General features: G+C 41.0%; 2 protein-coding genes and 1 long non-coding RNA gene across 9 annotated transcripts in view; 1 reads left to right on the top strand and 2 right to left on the bottom strand.

Moving 5' to 3' along the window:
* Positions 1 to 3,985, bottom strand: part of TELO2 (telomere maintenance 2) — a 134,488-nt gene extending 130,503 nt beyond the window's left edge. For 2 of the 5 annotated variants that reach the window (XM_033914598.1, XM_033914594.1), the window contains exons 1-2: positions 3,652 to 3,790; positions 144 to 488 (exon numbers count right to left, since the gene is read on the bottom strand). In XM_033914598.1, the coding sequence (XP_033770489.1) occupies positions 144 to 466 (323 nt within the window). In that variant the 5' untranslated portion in view covers positions 467 to 488; positions 3,652 to 3,790. Of the gene's footprint in view, positions 1 to 143; positions 489 to 1,479; positions 1,586 to 3,424; positions 3,531 to 3,651; positions 3,791 to 3,959 lie in introns of those variants that run through there. The other 3 variants (XM_033914596.1, XM_033914597.1, XM_033914595.1) reach the window with 3 other exon arrangements.
* Positions 3,883 to 8,603, top strand: LOC117345654. Its single transcript, XR_004536478.1, has 3 exons — positions 3,883 to 3,948; positions 4,761 to 4,803; positions 8,305 to 8,603. It is a non-coding gene; the product is annotated as an uncharacterized LOC117345654 (long non-coding RNA).
* A 9,313-nt stretch (positions 8,604 to 17,916) lies between these two features.
* Positions 17,917 to 19,989, bottom strand: part of RNPS1 (RNA binding protein with serine rich domain 1) — a 32,356-nt gene continuing 30,283 nt past the window's right edge. For all 3 annotated transcript variants that reach the window (XM_033963114.1, XM_033963112.1, XM_033963113.1), the window contains exon 7: positions 17,917 to 18,881. In XM_033963114.1, coding sequence (XP_033819005.1) covers positions 18,776 to 18,881 — 106 coding nt within the window. In that variant the 3' untranslated portion in view covers positions 17,917 to 18,775. The remainder of the gene's footprint in view (positions 18,882 to 19,989) is intronic.

Here is a 19,989-nt window from a genome sequence, read left to right on the forward strand (position 1 = left end):
TCACTGAAACAAAATGCTTGAGCTGCCTACATGTGTCCAATGAAAAGAGCCAAATAAATATCCCAATAGGTAAATGAGGCCAATCATTCAAGTTCTTGCAACAATACCACAGCTATATCAGGTCTAGAGAGCCCAGAGCTTACTCTGTACACATGATACAATCCAGCAGAACCAGGAAAGTTTGGTCAGGTGGCCCTTCCAGGAAAAAGCTCTCCCATAGCTCCTGTTGCTCCAAGGTGAGCAGCTCCAATCTATCTGGAATCACTTTAGCAATGAGGCATCGTAGGAATGGAGAGAAGTGTATCCTACTGAACTCTTCTCGCTCTTGAGATGTGTTTGAACTTCCACCTTGTCCCAAATACTGCTTTATGGTCTTGAGCACAGCAGTAATTTGGATCCTACTGCTCGATGAGGAGAGAACATCCATAGCATCTTTAACGGTACAGCGGACTTGCAGGCATTCCATTGTTCAACTTCACTCCTAGAAACTAAAGGGAAAAGAAACTGAGATTAAAAGGGGGCCTCTGCAGTCCCTCTGGAAAATCATCTTAATGTCCTTTTGATTTTCATTTTCAAGAAAGTTCAATGAACTAAAAAACATACATTTATTTCTGTGGAAAAAAAAGACACAGCTAATCCTCTGGTCTACTAGTAATAGTGTTTTTTTCAAGTGGGCATCTACCTCAAACAGTCCATAAAATATATATGGTAAATCCTGCTCTGGGAAACCAGAAGCAAAGTATTATTAATCAACCAAATTAAATAAAAATGTGATAAAATATGAACTAAACCTGAAGTAAAGTAACTTTCATTCAAATTACTGGCAAGGTAACTGCCCAGCCTATCCTAGATTTGCATTAGAAAATGTTTAGTGAACTTATTATTAAACTATTCCTCTTGCCCAAGGTCTGCAATTGATAGAAATTGTGCTATAACTCGACCTCTGAAGATACACCAGAATGAAACCTGGAAACTCAGAACAGCTTTCCAGTTCTCATGCCAACTTTAAAACAGTTGTTAGTGCATGGAAATCAAATATCTAAACAAAATGTCACCCTGGATTCTTTGAGATTCAATGGAAGAGAATGAGCCTGGTCTTCAAAATCCACTTTAATAGCAACCAAAGTGCATAAAAACATCTGGAAAATCATGGACTCGACATGTGACCTGTTTCAGCTAAAACATCTGCATTAGGAGTACCTGATGATAACAAACCAAAATTGAAAGTCAATATCGCAAGAATAAGTGTGAAGAACCACCAAAAGACGCTGCAATCCTTCTGGAAAAAGGATCTGTTTCATATCAGAGCGCTAATTTCTTTCACATTTTTACATGGAGAACAGGCAGTCAATAGTAAAAAGAAATGAAAGCAACATTCTCCAATGAAGCTCCTTTTATAACATGAGTGCCATTACAGAGTTATAGTGGATACTTATTACTAGCATACTTATAGCAAACATTGTATCCTTGCCAAGTCACCTTTTATCTTAAAGCCCAGTTCAGCTTGATCATTCCTTCTCTCTGTGAAAGGTGATAACCAGCTCCTGCAGTTGCCTTCCACTTACAGATGACAAGGCCAGTAAATCTGCCAGATAGGATTGATGCAAGGGTATTAGGTAACCCGGTAAACTTCAGCCTTGTACACTACTGCCCCCAAATAACTTTCAGGTCCCAAGATTCCCCTCTCCCCTTCCCAAGATTTCTCCCTGCTTTGCAATGACCGAGTCCCAACGTCTGGAAAGCTTCATTATTCCATCCAACACACCATTTTAGTTCAGTTGCCAAATGGCTCGGGTACCGGCAGAAGAAAGCTCTTCCAGAGATGTAAAACGATGTCCACGCATAGGTTGTTTAAATTTAGAAAAAGGTCAAAGTCTGGTGATCTCATGTCTGGACTGTAGAGAGCATGAGGTAACACCTCCCAGCCGTATTTGTGTAGTTTTTCAATGAAATTCCCTATGTGTGGGCTTTGTAGTGAAGAATGAGTGGCCCAGCCAAGAGCAACTGAGGTTAGGTTTTGTGCATTTTTCTGCACATTTTTTGCAAAAAATCATAATACACTGCTGTGACACTTCTTCCACATGGAACTTTGTCTGTGATGATGATGCCTTCATGATAATAAGCAAAAATCATCATTTGCTTGACTTTTGATTGAACTCATCAAAATTTTTTTGGTCGTGGGGAAGATGGAACTCTCCACTCGTCATTGAAAAACTACATGAATACGGCTGGGAGGTGTTACTTCATGCTCCCTACAGTCCAGACATGAATCCAACAGACCTCGACCTTTTTCCAAAGTTGAAACAACCTATGCGTGGACATCGTTTTGCATCTCTGGAAGAGCTTTATTCTGCCGGTACCTGAGCCATTCGGCAACTGAACTTAAATGGTGTCTTGGATGGAATAATGAAGCTTCACGGATGTTGGGACTCAGTCATTGCAAAGCAGGGAGATTTTATTGAAGGATTGTAAAGAAATACTTGAAAAAAAAAAGAAAACAACGCATGTAAATTTAAAAAAATAGTGTGCATTATTTATGAAATTATCCTCATAGATGCCTCCAGTCTTCCTTTCTTCTCATGAGATGTCATCATGCTGAATTTAGCTAAAGTTTGGAAATTAAGTATAATTTATACTGCTAAGTAGGAATTTAGTTTCTGTGTCAGTCCCAGGTTGGCCATCTTCCCCTCGTTTCCTTCTGCCCCTTGAGTCAATTATCACCTCCCACTTCAGATTGACCATCTTGTTTCCCCTTTTGGAAAGAAAGATTTTCTTTGATCTGAAGCAACAAAAAAAAATCTTGGTTAAAACCACCAGCAGCGAGGACAACAGAAACAAGAGGTCATTCAGAAAAACTGAGAGGAGACAGATTCAAAACGAATGCAAGGAAGTTCTTCTTCACTCAATGAGTGGTGGACACCTGGAACGCACTTCCATGAGAGGTGATAGGACAGAGTACAATACTGGGGTTCAAAAAGGGACTGGATGACTTCCTGGAAACGAAGGGGATTGCAGGGTACAGATAGAGGGTTACTTACAGGACATTAGGCGAATAGGGTATGAACGTTTTAGGTTAGAAGCACTTACAGGCCATGGACCTGGGGGGCCGCCGCGGGAGCGGACTGCCGGGCAAGATGGACCCCCTGGTCTGACTCAGCAGGGGCAATGCTTATATTCTTATGTTATGTTTAGATGAAAATTTGCTCAGCTGAGGGTTTTAAAACTATTGTTTAATACTCCACTACATCAAAAAAATAAAATACAGAGCAGCCCGCCTTGTGCCTATTGCTAATTAAAGCTACTGCTTTGTTTCATTAAATTATGGACAGTAAAGCACGTCTCTTAAATCTAAATCAATGGAGCTTGCAAATGCAATCATGCACTGGACTCAAGCAAGGAAAAGAAGGAATTTTCCAAAACTCACAATCTGTCACTTAAAACAACTTAACAGGAATCTGTGGCTTTAACCTGAGTGTGCAATTAATCAGATGGCTCACGGAAAACGTCCAGAGCTTTCTTATTCCATTCCCCTAGAACCAATAGTAAAATGGTTTATTCAGTTGAGAATTCTTTATGTAGTATGTTAAATATGTAGCACATTTTATTATGCACATGAGGATGTAATAAGGAAAGAAAAGAGTTAAAACAGACCTCGATAGCTTTCCTATTCCTTTTCTGCTCTTTTCATTTTCTATGCCTCCAACGAGACAGACCTTTAGGACTCCCGCTTGTCTCGCTGCAGGCAGGAAGAGTTAAGCTACTACCAGAGCTGGTGGCACTAGCATAACAAACCACACTGCAACCCGGAACAAAACGTTGGTTCCTCGCAAAGTGGAGGGGGGACACTTAAGGAGAACACCACTGACCGGAAGGAGTTTAGAAAGCACTTTGAGAGGCAGAGACGTGATTAAAGAGAACAGCGAAACTGTGGCAGGAAGATTTGCGAGGGTAATATAAACCTGAAGGATAGCTGAAAGAGGAAGCACAGAGAAGTTTCAGGAGACAATAAGTCCTGAACTTGGGTTCCCAATGAAATCGGTGTTACTGGGGATACAAGTTCCAAAATCGGGGTCGTGTGGTAACCCTCCCTCTTTGCCCCATTCCTGACAAAAAGTCAACTGGCCATTTCTACCTCTTTGTAAAGACCTGTTTGCAATTTCCTTTGTTAACCGCCTGCCAATTTATGCTGTAGCTCGCTGACTCTGGTCAGCCTTATACCTCTTATGTAAATTATTTAGAACCCAAAGGTTTTTGCGGTATATAAATAAAAAAAAAATTATGGTATGGTTATTTATCACTCCCAGGTAATTAATATACTTGGGAGTCCCTGGGATGTTATGTTGCCTTACTATTTGGAGAGGTCCCTCAAAAACAACGTGGCATGGCTGTCCATGGGAGCTTGAGCCCAGTGGTGCAGGACATTCAGAAAATCTCTCATTTTCAACTCCTGCCAGACTTTTAGACCTACCGAAGGTCCTGCACCTTGTAGCCCATAGGCAGAGGGGGATGCTCAAAAGCTTACTGTGGAAGTAAGACTGGTTGTAGACAATCTTACTTGCAAGTTAGTTTAGCCTCTAATATTACAGTAAAACCTCAGATTGCAAGTAACTTGGTTTGCAAGTGTTTTACAAGACAAGCAAAACATTTTATTAACTTTTAACTTGATATACAAGCAAATTCTTGCAATACAAGTACAAACAGTATACACGCGTCACATCATCACAACTGAGCCGATGGTTCTTCTCTCTCTGATCCTGCAGGTGTGTAGTGACTGTTCTACATGAGCGAGGTCTTGCAATACAAGTACGTATAGTATTTTGTATTAAAGTTTTTGGGTTGTGGAACAAATCGTCTTGAGTTTTCATTATTTCTTATGGGGAAATTTGCTTTGATATACAAGTGTTTTGGATTACAAGCATGTTTTTGGAATGAATTATGCTTGTAAGCCAAGGTTTTACTCACATTTGACATAACATGCTAGGCAAATCTAAGCGGTTTATAGTAAAAAAAAAAAAATGGTTAAACGAAGTGAGAAAAAACACCAATATGTAGATAGGAAAGTATAGGATTACCATATTTTACTATCATAAAATCTGGACCCATAGCCCCACCCCCAGGCCTACCCTGTTCTGTGCAAGTCACGCCCTGGTCATGAGCTGAAAGCTTTTCAAAACCCAAAGTGCTGGGTTGTGAAAAACCATCCGGACGGTTCTCTAAAAAGAGGCCATGGCCGGGTAAATATGAACATCTGGTAACCCTAGGAAAGTAGAATATCAATGTTCAGTATACAGAGTGGAGTAGAATATCATTTGTTCAATACACGAAGTGTGGGGTAAGAGACAGGAGATTGGGGATAAGAACTCTGTGAGTGGTTTGGTTGTAGTGGAAATCTATATCTCTCTGCCAAGTAGATGAGAATGCTTTCATGAATAGCTGTGTCTTGAGGGCTACCTCAAGGAGGAGGAGGACAGCAAGTGATTAGAGCTACAGCTTCAGCATCCTGAGGTTGTGAGTTCAGATACCACTCTGCTCCTTGTAACTCTTAACAAGTCACTTAATCCTCCACTGCCCCTAGGTACATTAGATAGATTGTGAGCCCGTTAGGACAGATAGGGAAAATGCTTGAAGTACCCGTAGGTAAGCCACTTTGAGTGTGGTTGTATAACTACAAAAAGGCATTCTGTTACAACTCTTCTGGATTCCATACTCTAGATCAGGGGTGTCAAAGTCCCTCCTCGAGGGCCGCAATCCAGTCTGGTTTTCAGGATTTCCACAATGAATATGCATGAGATCTATTTGCATGCACTGCTTTCATTGTATGCTAATAGATCTCATGCATATTCATTTGGGGTAATCCTGAAAACCCGACTGGAATGCGGCCCTCGAGAAGGGATTTTGACTCCCCTGCTCTAGATATTCAATCCCAACCTGCAGTCTGGGTGTTGTAGAAATCCATATCTTTTCTGAACACATTCTCCACCTCCTTAGCTGAGAGTTAGTAAACAATCCCAGTTTCAATTCTGCAAGCAGTCCGTATAGAAGTCTTTTGCAGTTGCTCTGCTTCTGTTTCTTATTTTTTCACTTAAAGTTCGTTTTGGTAGTTTCAGTGCCTTGAGACCCCTTCCCAGTGGTCCCCTGTCAGAGAAAAGGATGCAGTCCTGCGGTGCCGGACTGCAGCTTCACTGAAAACTCTGGTGGATCTGTGGAGCCAGCCCCCCCCCCCACCACCCTTCCCCTAGTGATGGGGGGGGGGTGAGGTTTCAGAACTCTCAGGATCGCAGGATGGATGCTATGTTACAAACTATTCCTTTCCAGCATCCTCAAGTAGCTAAGTAGCAGTGGCCACTTCCTTTATAGCGCGTGCCTGACATTCCGGTCTGCGTAAAGCATCCTCAGTGAAGATGCATGCCTGTCCTCCGCTGGTGCTAGTTGGTGTGGAGGTGTTATTTATGATCTCGAGTTCTTAGTATGTTCACTGCTGGTGCAGTGTCTGAGCGCCAAACTCCTTGGATTCGTTTCTGGATGAGGACACTGCCTCAAGGAACACCTTCAGCGGCCGTCTTTTTAAGGGCCAGATTTGTAGAGGGGTCACTTGGTCATCTCTTCATTCCTTTACCAGATTTTATAGAGTGGATGTGGTGCGGTCTGATGCAGCTTTTGGGGCCTCAGTGTTATGGGCAGGCTCTTCTGTCCCACCCTAGACGTTGTGATTAAACCATTAAATACAGGGATACAGTTGTGTATACTAAGCAAAGACTCAAAAAAAAGAACGTACTGTAAGTTAGTTTAGCAGAAGACCACAATCATCCAAAACAAAATAGAAAGAATACAAAAAAATCATAAATACAAAACCCGGAGAAAACAGACCTCATACACGTGCAGCTGGATTGCACTGTACCCTAAGCCACCCGTATCATCAGGTCTGAAAAAAACTCAATACATCTATATTACATCAATCTTTCATTTATTTCAAATAGGCGGTTTTAAGATTGTCTGGAAGGATTGGATTAAAGCAGGTATACGAACCTTAAATGATGTGATATCTAATGGTAAACTGCTGGATTTTTCACAGTTGCAACTTAAATTTGGCCTTGATAGAAAACAAAGTTATAAGTGGTTGCAACTGAAGCAGGCTATTCAGGCAGGGTTCCCTGAATGGAAATCTCTTAATAATCAATTTAGTTTAGATTTCTTATGCTTTCAGGCAGATTTTCTGGGTCACCAGGCTGCGCAGTGGTATAAATTATTATCTGGCTATTTAAATAAAAACTGGACTTAGAGATATTTGGAGTATTGAGATTAAGCATCAAATTAATGCATCTCAATGGACACGTATTATTTGGTCTTGGAGGATGAGATGTACAATGTCTGCGTATATGAGGCAAACATGGTTTTTCCTGTTGCATAGAGCACTCTGGACCCCTGTTCGTTTACAAAAATTGGATTGCTCTAATAGATGTTGGCACTGTCATCTTGAAGCTGGAACTTTAGATCATTTATTGTCCATTCATTAAGGCATTTTGGGAGTCTATTTGAGATCAAATAAATTGCCTGTTAGAGAATCATGTAGCACTGTCATATGACACTATTTTATTTGGCATGTCTATGAGAGCTAAATGTCCAAATATCTGCTAGCAGTAACAGGCTTTTGATGATATTAACAGGAGTTGCCATCCAACAAATAACATATAATTGGAAGGACTGTAGAAGACTGAATTATTGTTTTTGGTGGAATTCAGTTTGTCATGTGTATAAAATGGAAAGAGCGTTGGCAGTTCAAAAAGGTTATTATAAGAAATTTAAGGATGTGTGGGGACCATTATTAAATTATAGTAATGAATAAGTTACACTTTTCCCAATTTTAATACATATGTGGATTTGGGATGGGGGGTTTCTTGGTTTTCCATTAAGAATATATATATATGAAGGTCATAAGATATTATTTTGAGAAGGCATATATTAGTTATATATGAATTTGGGAGGGGGTGGGGGGTTAAATCTTATAGGTGTATGATATTGAAGACTTTTCAAGTGATGTTGTATTATAATTGTTTGATATTTATTGTGCACTTGATGTAAGTTATAAAATGAATAAAGAATTAAAAAAAAAATAAATCTTTCATTTATTTCAATACACTTATTTTTCATAACTCCTTCTCTTTCTTTGTATTTAGACTGGATGAAAAAATGATTTACTCTGCATAAAACATGTTGCAATGTCTACAGCTGAGAAAAAGATCTTTTTAAATTTTAACTTTGATATGCACAATTGTGGAAAACTTATATTAAAGTCTTCTCTTTCAGGCAATGTGTTACTTGCTTCTTCATGGAAAGCTCCAAAAAGGCTTGCTCCCGACAGAAAGCACTTCTGTTTCACCTTATCATGGCTACATCAGGGGAAAAGTAGTAGCATAACTTCACTCATCATCATCAGCATCAGCATTTCCACACGCTCTCGCGCAACAAGATAAGCAGTAATGGCACACCCCAAAATTAAGAAGAGGATCACGAACAGATCGGAGAAGGTTATTATGCCGCTGAACCGGGCCATGGTACGCTCTCACCTGGAATACTGCGTCCAGCACTGGTCACCGTACATGAAGGACACAGTACTACTCGAAAGGGGCCAGAGAAGAGCGACTAAAATGGTTAAGGGGCTGGAGGAGTTGCAGTACAGTGAGAGATTAGAGAAACTGAGCCTCTTCTCCCTTGAAAAGAGGAGACTGAGAGGGGACATGATCGAAACATTCAAGATAATGAAAGGGATAGACTTAGTAGATAAAGACAGGTTGTTCATCCTCTCCAAGGTAGAGAGAACGAGAGGGCACTCTCTAAAGTTAAAAAGTGATAGATTCCGTACAAACGTAAGGAAGTTCTTCTTCAACAAGAGAGTGGTAGAAAACTGGAACGCTCTTCCGAAGGCTGTTATAGGGGAAAACACCCTCCAGGGATTCAAGACAAAGTTAGACAAGTTCCTGATGAACCAGGACGTACACAGGTAAGGCTAGTTTCAGTTAGGGTACTGGTCTTTGACCTAAGGGCTGCCGTATGAGCAGACTGCTGGGCACGATGGACCATTGGTCTGACCCAGCAGTGACAATTATGTTCTTATTAACCTACACCTTGATGCACAGTCAACCCTCTCGACATACAATTCCTTCCTCACCTAGTAGGGAATATCTCCAACCACTCAGATGAAGACTTGCCACAGTACTCAACAGACGAATCCTATGGTATACCTTCTGTTCCTTCCCCCTCCTTCTCTTTTACTGGCTTTATAAGGCAGATGGGACAAGCTCTGTCCATCAAGATAGGAACAGGAGGAATCTTGTTCTGAACTTTTTGAAATACCTTATTCTTTAGTGCCTTTCCAGACCAGTACAGTTTACTGATGGGTAATAGCTCACTGTGATCAGCAGGTGGAGACTGAGACAAAACTTTAGGCTATAATACTAATAGCTGTGCTTCCCTCTATATAATCAATCTGTTCTTGGTCTCCATCAGGTTAGTAAGCTTCCCTAGAAATGATGTTATGGAGGACTTTACTAAACAGGAATTCATGGATATTATGGCATGCTTTACACAGCGGCCAGGGGAACCACTGATACAAGGGGTAATTTGGGTGCAGGAGCTGGGTGCAGCAGGGATTGTTGGATGCTACAGACACCCCCAAATTTGTTCGAATTAGTCAAGAAGCAGCAGTACAAGATGCGTTACGGGAGGATCCCGATCCTACAAATTACAACCAATGGTCTTTATTAGAGATAATCGGTAAGGGTGTCACGAGGCTATATCCACTTGAATCTGATTGGCCTTCAAATGATAAAATTTGGTATACATTAAAAGATGCACAAATGAGAATTAAGGAGGAGGCTATGAAGGTAGCCTTAGTAATAGGTCACGCTGACACATATATGTCATTACCTTTTAGTGTCCATGAGAAATAAAATTATCAGGTATGCTGCACTGGCTTACAAACAGGTAATTATGACTTTGTTGATCAATCAGACAGGACTATTTTGGAAGTCTTGGAAGCAGTCCGACAGTTAGGAGATCTGGGGGACTGGTGACCTCAAAATACTTTTGATAAAAAGAGTGGACAATCCAGTTCAAACAGGGCTAATCGGGTGTCTCCTTCACATCTGGAGCGAAATAAGGTGTAGGTTGAACAATAAAAGAGTAGAAATATTAGTAGTAAATGCTAAGTGACCTTTATAATGTATAAAGTTAGATAGAATAAGGAAGTTGTACTTCAAGTGATTTTGAAAATGTCTCTTTTACCTCAAAATGTCTCTTTTACCTCAAACCCTATACCTTCACTTAAACCTCTTGTATGTTTTATAGATTAAAACATCCCTGCTTGCATTCTCTTATGATTGTGACAGAGCCTGGAAATGGAAGAAGATAGAAAGGAGACTGGCAAAACTATAGAACAATTAACATAAGTTTTTTTCTCTCTTTCTTTTAGAAGCTTAGCATCCAGACATGGCCATTCGAAACCAATTTCACTGTACCATTTCTAAAATACTACCAGCACTGTGACCTGATATTGGGAATCCAATAGATACCAAATTTGTTTGACTTTTATGATTAATAGTATGCTTATTTACAGATTAAATTCAACCCTGAATCCTTGCCAATGGAAGAAAGCATGTTGGAGCTCTATGTTTGTTTCTGTTATGTGGTACCTGTGCTGTGTCGTCTATTTTAGCTTATGGGGGTATCCCAGAAAACATTACTCATTGGCCATTTCCAGAGTTTTTCCATCATTTCTACTAGTCCAAATGGTGCCATGTCCCTTTCCAAAAAAGATTCTCTCACATACAAGATAGTTTCTTATGAAAACTATGCTCACAATGATGCTATGGCTCACATAGTCCAATTATAACTTAGGGGTTATATTATAAGATGATATCTTAAGAGAAAAAAAAAAAAAAAAAAATATATATATATATATATATATATATAGACAGCTTTATACTTGGTAAAATGGTGCTCATTGGTATTTGATATTTGCTAAATAAAATATAAAAAATGGTCTCTCTTTATTTAACCTACAAGGTATAAACAGTGCAGTGCACATCTCTGACATGTTATTTTGGTATTACCATCAGTATGTGTTTATGGTTTCTCTTAAGTAACATAATTGTGTCCAGAACATAAAAAGGTGTATTTTCTGAATGTCCTACTGAATACCTTTAAGTGCATTAGTGTTGTTTCTCTATCTCAAACAAATACTACCTTAAACACAAGTATCTTGTCACGTTACCACATTCTGTACACAAAGTGGTTTTTCTTTTTCTTATCTTCTATCACTAGTAGTGTTTGTTGTAACTAGAGAATGACACGGGGTAAAATTCTGTCCCCATCACTGTTCCGTCCACAGACCACCATCCTCTTCACCGCCCCATTCCTGTCTCTGCTGTCACCGTCCCTTTCACCACCCTGTCCCCGTCTTCAGCGTCTCCTCCTCTCCGTCCCCCCACCCCCAGCACCCTTCACGCAGTCCAGCAGCTCTCTCCCGCCGGCCAGCCGTGCATTTCTCTCCCTCCCTCTTACCTTCTCTTGTGGCGAAACTGGCAATTTGTATAAGGCTATGTGCTGTATTACAACCGAAGCCTTGAAGTCGCGTCGGGTTGCCTGTTAGAAAAGTCTCCTCCGATGCAACCGGAAACAGGAAGTTGCATCAGAGGAGATTTTTCCAGCAGGCAACGCAACGCAACGCAACTTCAAGGCTCCAGCTGTAATACAGCACATAGCCTTATAGAAATCGCCAGTTTCAACAAGAAAAGGTAAGGGAAAAGGAGGGAGGGAGGGAGATGCATGGCCGGTGGGAGAGAGGGAGCTGCCGGATCGAACGCTCATTCACCATGCGTGCTAACCGTTCACTGCTCCACGGGGCGCTGAATGGCCTTGTCCCCGATCTCAAGGTGACCTTTTTTTTTGGGTCGCCATTTTGGCGGGTTACCCGTGGCTAGCCGCGGGTAACAACCACCATGTCATTCTCTAGTTGTAACTAAAGCATTGAAGCTACACAGTCATGATGAAATATTTTCCTTGGAAAATCACATACTGGGAAATGCTATTCCATATAGACTTTCATCCCTTTGCGATAGAATTGGTCAGCTCTGCTCTCTTATTCTTATGATTTGGCTAACATGCTGGGTTATGAGAAAATTTCACCAGATCAAGATGACGGCATACAGGGCCATGCCATGATGCTATTATGTGGCACCAACTTGGGACTAGGAGTGAGCCTATATCCTGCCACTTTAGACTAGGGCTGGTCTCTGGGGGTGGTGCACTTGACTCTTATGTGAGTGAAGGCATGTGGGTGGCATAGCAAGCCAATTGAAACTGGAGAATAGCCAGCCCCTAACCAAAGCTGCCAACGAAAACTGGATACGAGATAACTGCAGTGATCAATGGTGAATACGGAGCTACCCTAAATGTATGTAAGCCATGAGTAGGAGCACAAATATAATATTAATATGAGTATTCATTTCCATGATTCCTGATACGTGACACTTTCAAGAAAAATGCCTCATTAGTAAGAAATTCTAGAGAATGCAAAAATACCAGATTAGAACTTAAGGAAATCATTTATAAATGGAAAATTAATTTTCCTATTTTACCTAAATGTAGAACCCAAAGATGGTTGGATAAATTGTTGGGGGGGTGGGGGGCGGGAACTACATTAGGTATTGTAAATATTATTGATTCTGAAATACTGACTGGCAAACAAGCATCTTTTGGCTCTGGAGTAGCGGATGTATTTAGATGGGAAGGTAAATGGATGCCAAATTCTGTACATAATCATGAACTAACCCTATGATATGTTCAGTTAATGTTACATGTTGTTAATGATTGATGTGCCTTAGCCTGTGTGGTTGCAGTAGGCTTGGCGAGTGCTGGTGAGGTCTTACCATTGTTTCTGAGGCTCATTTTGAATAAAATATAAGTGATTCTCAAGTGCCATACTCAACACAGTGTGTGAAGTTTGTCAAGATTTTTATTGATTAGTAACATTATGACTTATACTATTTCTGTGAGCTTCTGTATCTGAAGGGCTGATATTCCCATACATACATAAGTCTCAATGCAACAAGCCACTTGCTAACATCCTGGGTAGCATTCCTTAAGGAGAATTTCCCATTGTACCAGCCCACAACATTCCTCCAGGCCAATTACCAGGTGCAAAGAATATTTTGGCAGGCAGGCTCAATCAGGTTACTGACCTTCATGAATGGTCACCGACGTAGTAAATGCTAAAACATAATTTATTCATCATAATAAAGTGAAGCAAATTTGTTTCAGGCAAAATCCAATGACTGGATATTCTTGCAGTCAGATGGGACAGAAGTTGCTTCTTTGCATATCCTTCACATTTCTGCTAACCAATATCCTGTCAAAATGGGGTTCAGATTGGGATGAAGAAGAGAGCCTTTGTTCTGTGTCAGAAGCATTGGAAAGATTTGAAGTGTAATTGGATCCCCTACACTGAATTGTAGAAGAAGGAACCAGGGTTGTTGTGGCCATCGAGGTACTATGAGGATCATTGTAGCTGGTTCCTGGCAAAGTCTGAGTATGGTTTTCCCAACTAGTGGTAATGGAGGAAAAACAAACTTGATTGTCCAATCAAGAAGGAAGGCATCGGACTTCAGGTGACTTGGAGAGTAAGAACATAAGAATAGCCTTACTTGGTTAGACCAATGGTCCATCAAGCCCAGTAGCCCGAACTCATGGTGGCCAATCCAGGTCATTAGCACCTGACCAAAACCTAAGGCGTAGCAATATTCCATGCTTCTGATACAGGGCAAGCAGTGGCTTCCCCCATGTCTTTCTCAATAACAGACTATGGACTTTTTCTCCAGGAACTTGTCCAAACCTTTCTTAAAACCAGCTACGCTATCCGCTCTTACGACATCCTCTGGCCATGTAAATCCATGGCTGAACTATTCTGAGTGAAAAAAATTTCCTCCAATTGGTTTTAAAAGTATTTCCCTGTAATTTCATCGAGGGTCTCCTAGTCTTTGTAATTTTTGATAGAGTGAAAAATTGATCCATTTGTACCCGTTCTACTCTACTCAGGATTTTGTAGACTTCAATCATATCTCCTCTCAGCTGTCTCTTTTCCAAGCTGAAGAGCCCTAACCATTTTAGTCTTTCCTCATACGAGAGGAGTTCCATCCCCTTTACCATCTTGGTCACTCTTCTTTGAACCTTTTCTAGCACCACTCTATCTTTCTTGAGATAAGGAGACCAGAATTGAATGCAATACTCCAGATGATGTCGCACCATGGAGCGATACAGGGGCATTATAACATTCTTAGTCTTGTTAACCATTCCTTTTTAAATAATTCTTAGCATCCTCTTTGCTTTTTTGGCCGCCGCAGCACATTGGGCGGAAGATTTCATTGTATTGTCGACAATGACACACAGATTCTTTTCTTGGGTGCTAATCCCTAAGGTGGACCCTAACATCCGGTAACTGTGATTCAGGTTATTCTTCCCAATGTGCATCACTTTGCATTTGTCCACATTAAATTTCACCTGCCATTTGGATGCCCAGTCTTCCGATTTCTTAAGGCCCACCAGCAATTTTTCACAATCCGCATGCGTTTTAACAACTTTGAACAGTTTAGTGTCATCTGCAAATTTAATTACTTCACTCGTCATTCCAATTTCCAGATCATTTATAAATAAGTTAACTAGCACAGGTCCCAGTACAGACCCCTGCAGCACTCCACTGTTTACTCTCCTCCATTGAGAAAAATGACTATTTAACCCTACCCTCTGTTTTCTATCCGATAACCAATTCCTAATCCACAACTGAACTTTGCCACCTATCCCATGACACTTTAATTTTCTCAGGTACGTCTCATGAGGAACTTTATCAAAAGCTTTCTGAAAATCTAGATATAGTATATCAACCGGCTCACCTTTAGCCACATGTTTAATTTACACCTTCAAAGAAGTTAAGCAAATTTATGAGGCAAGATCTCTTTAAATCATGTTTGTCTACGTGTTCCACAATTTTATTTTTTATATCGTTTCTACAGTAGATTCTGGAACAGAAGAGTGGGAGCCAGTGATTGTGGGGGAAGCAAAAAGATCCACCTCCGGAGTCCCACAATCTGCAAATATTTGTCGTAACACAGTCGAGTTGAGACCACTTGTGAGGTTGTAGGAGTCTGCTTAACTTGTCTACTAGGATATTGTTTCTCAGCAAGATAGACATCTTTGAGAAATATGTTGTGTGGCATTGCCCTGCACCAGATTTCTATTGCTTCTTGATAAAGTAGGTGAAACCCTGTGCCTCCCTGTTTGCTGACATAGTACATGGCTACTTGGTTGTCTGTTCAAATGAGTACAACTTGATTGAGGAGATGATCCTGGAATGTGTGAAGAGCATTGCGAATTGCTTGAAGTTCAAGGAGATTGATATGGAGAGATTGCTTTGAGTATTCCATCTGGCCTGAGTGCGGAGACCCATCGAAATGGGCTCCCCAACCTAGCATGGAAGCATCTGTTGTCAATAGCTTGTGATGGTTTGGAGTGTAGAAGAGAAGACCTTTAGAGAGATTGGATGGTAATATCCACCAATGAAGGGAGTGGTGAAGAGATGGGGTTACTTGTATTCAGAGGGATAACAAATTGGAGGCTTGTGACCATTAGATCGAGAGAGTACACTGAAGGACCCGGAGATGCAGTCGAGCAAAAGGAACAACATGCACTGTGGAAGCTATGTGGCCTAGAAGTCACATCATCTGATGTGTAGTGTGGCACTGAAGAGAACAGACCTTTTGACAAATGTGAATCAAAGTGTTGAGTCTCTGTTACAGTAGAAATGCTCAAAATCAAGTTGTATCTAGGAGAGCTCTTATGAACTCTAGAGTTTGAGTCATCTGTAGATGGAATTTCTGAGAATTGACTACAAAATCCGAGAAGTTTTAATTTAATATGATATACTGTATGTCTATGTAATATGTTACCCATGATTTTAGATATTTTTAACCATTTGTACATCGCCTAGAATGTAGAATAGGCGATTAATCAAACTATATAATAAACTTGGAAACTTGTTGCAGATATGGTTTGATGAGCCTGAAGAGGTGTTTGGACCTTGATCAACCAGTTGTCTAGATAGGAGAAGACAAGGAGGCTGCAAGAGCAGAGGCATGTAGCCACTACCACTAAATATTTTTGAACACTCTTGGTTGCTGATGCCAGTCTAAATGGAAGCACTTTGTACTGGAAATGATGTGTTGCTACTTAAAAATGTAGATATTTCCTCTGTGTCGTCATAATGGGAATATGCATATAAGCTTCTTTGAAATCTAGAAAGCAAAGCCAGTTCTCCAATACAGAGGGGCCACCTGAGGCTGTAGCCAAACCGGAAGAGCTTCCCGCCAAAACCAGCACAAAACCTGCCGAGAAAAACTCCCCCAAAGCCTGCAGTGGCAAAGAGGCCTGAACTGCCCCAGCCGCTAAAGCAGGCAGGCAGGCAGCCGCAAAAAGGGAATTCCCAGCACCATCGGTATTAAGGAAAACCTTATCTCCCTGCCCGTCGGCGGCTGGGGAAATCCCTGTGTGGGTGGTGGAGGAAGCCCGGGCTTCCCTGCTGCCGGCAGGTGAGGTACTTGCGAAGGGGAACCCTGCTCTCCAGCACCCGAAGCCAACGAGGATTCCCCCTCATTTTGTTCTGTGCACCACAGGCCAGCCGAAGCTACCTCGTATCTGGAGCACAAGTACTGTTTCCCTTTAAAAGTGCTCATTGCACAATACCGCTACTAAGCCAAAAAGTAAAATGTTGGTTAGCAATTAAATCAATTAAGGGCAATTGAAAGCTTCCCTTCAGACTGGTACTGCCTCAGGATTTTTTTTTTTTTTAATTCAGTTTAATTGAATTGGAACAGACCCCACATGGCTCTCAAAGCTATATGCCTTACTGGTATCGGTGGTAAGGCTTACAGTTGAGACACCTCTAAACAACAAAAATTTTTTTTTATGGGAAATCAGGGGAGGGACTCGATCCATCAAGTGTGACACCTCTGAGGTTGGATGGACTCCCAAAAGGTCCCCCAAGCCTACACTAAACCAGGGAAGGCTGCACAAGTTTACCAACCCCACCTGCTGGAGACTGAGAATAGACTGAGTGTACTGGGGAATGCACAACCCACTTGTACTACAACCAAAAGTTTATGTCTCGTCTCCACCTGCTGGTCATGATGAGCTATTACCCATCAGTGAACTGTGCCGGTTTGGAGAGACGCTGAAGAACAAGTATTTTTTTCACAGCATACAAACTGGAATCTTGCTGGAGGACGGGATCATGGTGACAGCACAATGGAATTTCAAGAGAGATTTGGACAAATTTCTGGAGGAAAAAGTCTATAAAAATGATTAAAAGGCAGGTAGACTTGGGAGAGCCATCACAACCTTGGAAATGAGCTGTAAGAAAACAAATTTGTTTTTTGGGAACTACCAGGTCTTGGCCCAACTCAAGCATGCTCTTAATATATATATTTGTTTATTTATTAAATGTTTTATACCATTCTCCCAAGGGAGCTCAGAACAGTTTACAAGAATGTATTCAGGTACTCAAGCATATTTTTCCCTGTCGGTCCCGGCGGGCTCACATTCTATGTAATGTACCTGGGGCAAAGGGAGGATTAAATGACTTGTGCAGGGTCACAAGAAGCAGCATGGGTTTGAATCCACAACCTCAGGGTGCTGAGGCTGTAGCTTTAACCACTATGCCATGTACCATTTAATAACTATGAATTTATTTGGAAATTAATTGAAACAAATTTAGTAAACAAACCTCATTAAAAATCCAAAGCCTGAGCAGTGCTATGACATAAGATGAACAGGAAAGTTGTTAATATAAAGCGACACTACAAATATCAATAATCCAGAAAAAAACCCAAAGTTTCAGTACTTTTGGTTTCTTTAATATTCGATCACACTATACATAATACAAACACAACATAACCAATACTCTGTAAAAAGTACAAAAAGAAAAATAATAATCCAAAGAAACTTTATAGAAGTCACTGTACAGCAGACTTATTCTTTTGTACAGGAACATTTTTCACTATCTCTCTGTCTCTTCCTGTCTTTTACCTACAAAAAGTGGCATGGGCTATGTTAAGTTTGCATTTAAACCCTCAGAAAGGACAGTTAAGATCTTAAACAGATACACCTAAACTAGAAAATGCCATCTTTGGCACCTGTTACACAATACCATCTCTGGCCTCACTTAAACTGAACTGATACTTGTGAATTTGGCTCTGCAAAATAGTCCCAAAGGGCTAGTTTATGAAAATGCTAAACAAAAAGGTACCATGCTTCCTCAAGGGAGGGGGAGTTGGGGGAGGAAGAGGAGGTTCAAGTCAATTATGTTTCTTACCAAATCCAGGTCTCAAAGATCGTTTTAAGACAAGGCTTTGCACCTGTTCTAAGGGAGTGGGAGGGAGAAATGAATATACCACATTTTAACACCTCATTGTGAGTGGTTAACATCAGGTTGCATTCTTCATTGCTAGTATTTTTCCATATTTGTGGACACAATTTGTCACGAAGCCAATTTTTAAAACTGCAGAGTATTCTCCATACATTGTAGAATTAACCAAAGAAAAAGAGGAAGAAAAGAATGTCCAATGGGTCTGAAGATTGAATTAAGGAAATAAATCCATTTTTTATATTCCCTCCTATAAATTAGAGCATTTTGTTTGGGAGTAAGTTCATAAAAAATATTTCCCAGTTGGTTTTATCGGGAGGAGTTAGAGCTTGAACGGCTGCGATGACGCCTCCGTCCAGGTGATCGAGATCTGGATCTGCGGCGAACAGGTGACCTGCGGCGTGGTGATCGAGTCCTACAAGCAAAAACAGAAGGACCCAAAACATGTAATATGCAGTCATTTATACATAGCTTTTTATCCCTCAAATGAAAATGTGAAACTAGTAAAAAAAACAGTATAGATTTCAAAAAGGAGCTCCAACCTTCCTTAAATAACAGACTCCTTCCCTTTTCCTAATATCACCATCTTTCTCTTTCCTTCCCTCCCCTCCCTCAGCATCATTACCACTGCCCCCAAGCAATCAACATTCCCCCTTCTCAGGATCACCTCCAACCATCATCTTCAGTGGCCTTCCTTTCCAAGTAGGATCAGTATGTATGTAATCATTTTGTAAACCGGTATAGAAATTTTTTAAATAAATAGTACTTCACTTTGCCTTTGTTGTTGAAAAACATTTCTTAAAGATGACATATTTCAATAAATTCTGAATAAATTTTTTTTCTATATTTTGTGTCTGAGCAGATTAATTTTTCCATTAACTTAGGTCCTAGAGTCCCTTATTCTGCTTTTCTTTTCTTTGTTTTTTTTTGTTTGTTAACTATCTTCCCAGGAACGCCTGTCCATTTTATATTTTGTCCTTATCTGTCCTGTCTAGCATCTGTGCCCTGTCTCTATCCTGAGCTTTTCCCCTCTGTCAGAATCACCCCTTTTCAAGCAATGTCCCTGTATCTAGCAGCCCTCCTATGCACCTATCTCAATGCTCTCTCCCCGTTAACCATTCTTCTCCATATCAGTCCCTCTCTGTGCCCAGCATTGCTTCAGTGTTCCTGTCTACACTCAGTCCCCATCTAGGATCTCTTCTCTATGTTTCTGTGCCTCTCAGTGTGCAGGATTTTCCACCCCTCTAGCTAGCACCTCTTTCACCCATGTCCCACCCCTCCAATATTAAAGAAACCAAAAGTACTGAAACTTTGGGTTTTTTTCTGGATTATTGATATTTGTAGTGTCTCACTCACTCACCCCTGCCCAACCCCTCCAACCAGCACCTCTCACTCACTCACCCCTGCCCAACCCCTCCAACCAGCACCTCTCACTCACTCACCCCTGCCCAACCCCTCCAACCAGCACCTCTCTCACTCACTCCTGCCCAGCCCTCCAGCCAGCACTTCTGACTCTCCTCTCA

The sequence above is a fragment of the Geotrypetes seraphini genome, chromosome 11, assembly GCF_902459505.1.
Source record: "Geotrypetes seraphini chromosome 11, aGeoSer1.1, whole genome shotgun sequence".
Lineage (NCBI taxonomy): Eukaryota > Metazoa > Chordata > Amphibia > Gymnophiona > Dermophiidae > Geotrypetes > Geotrypetes seraphini.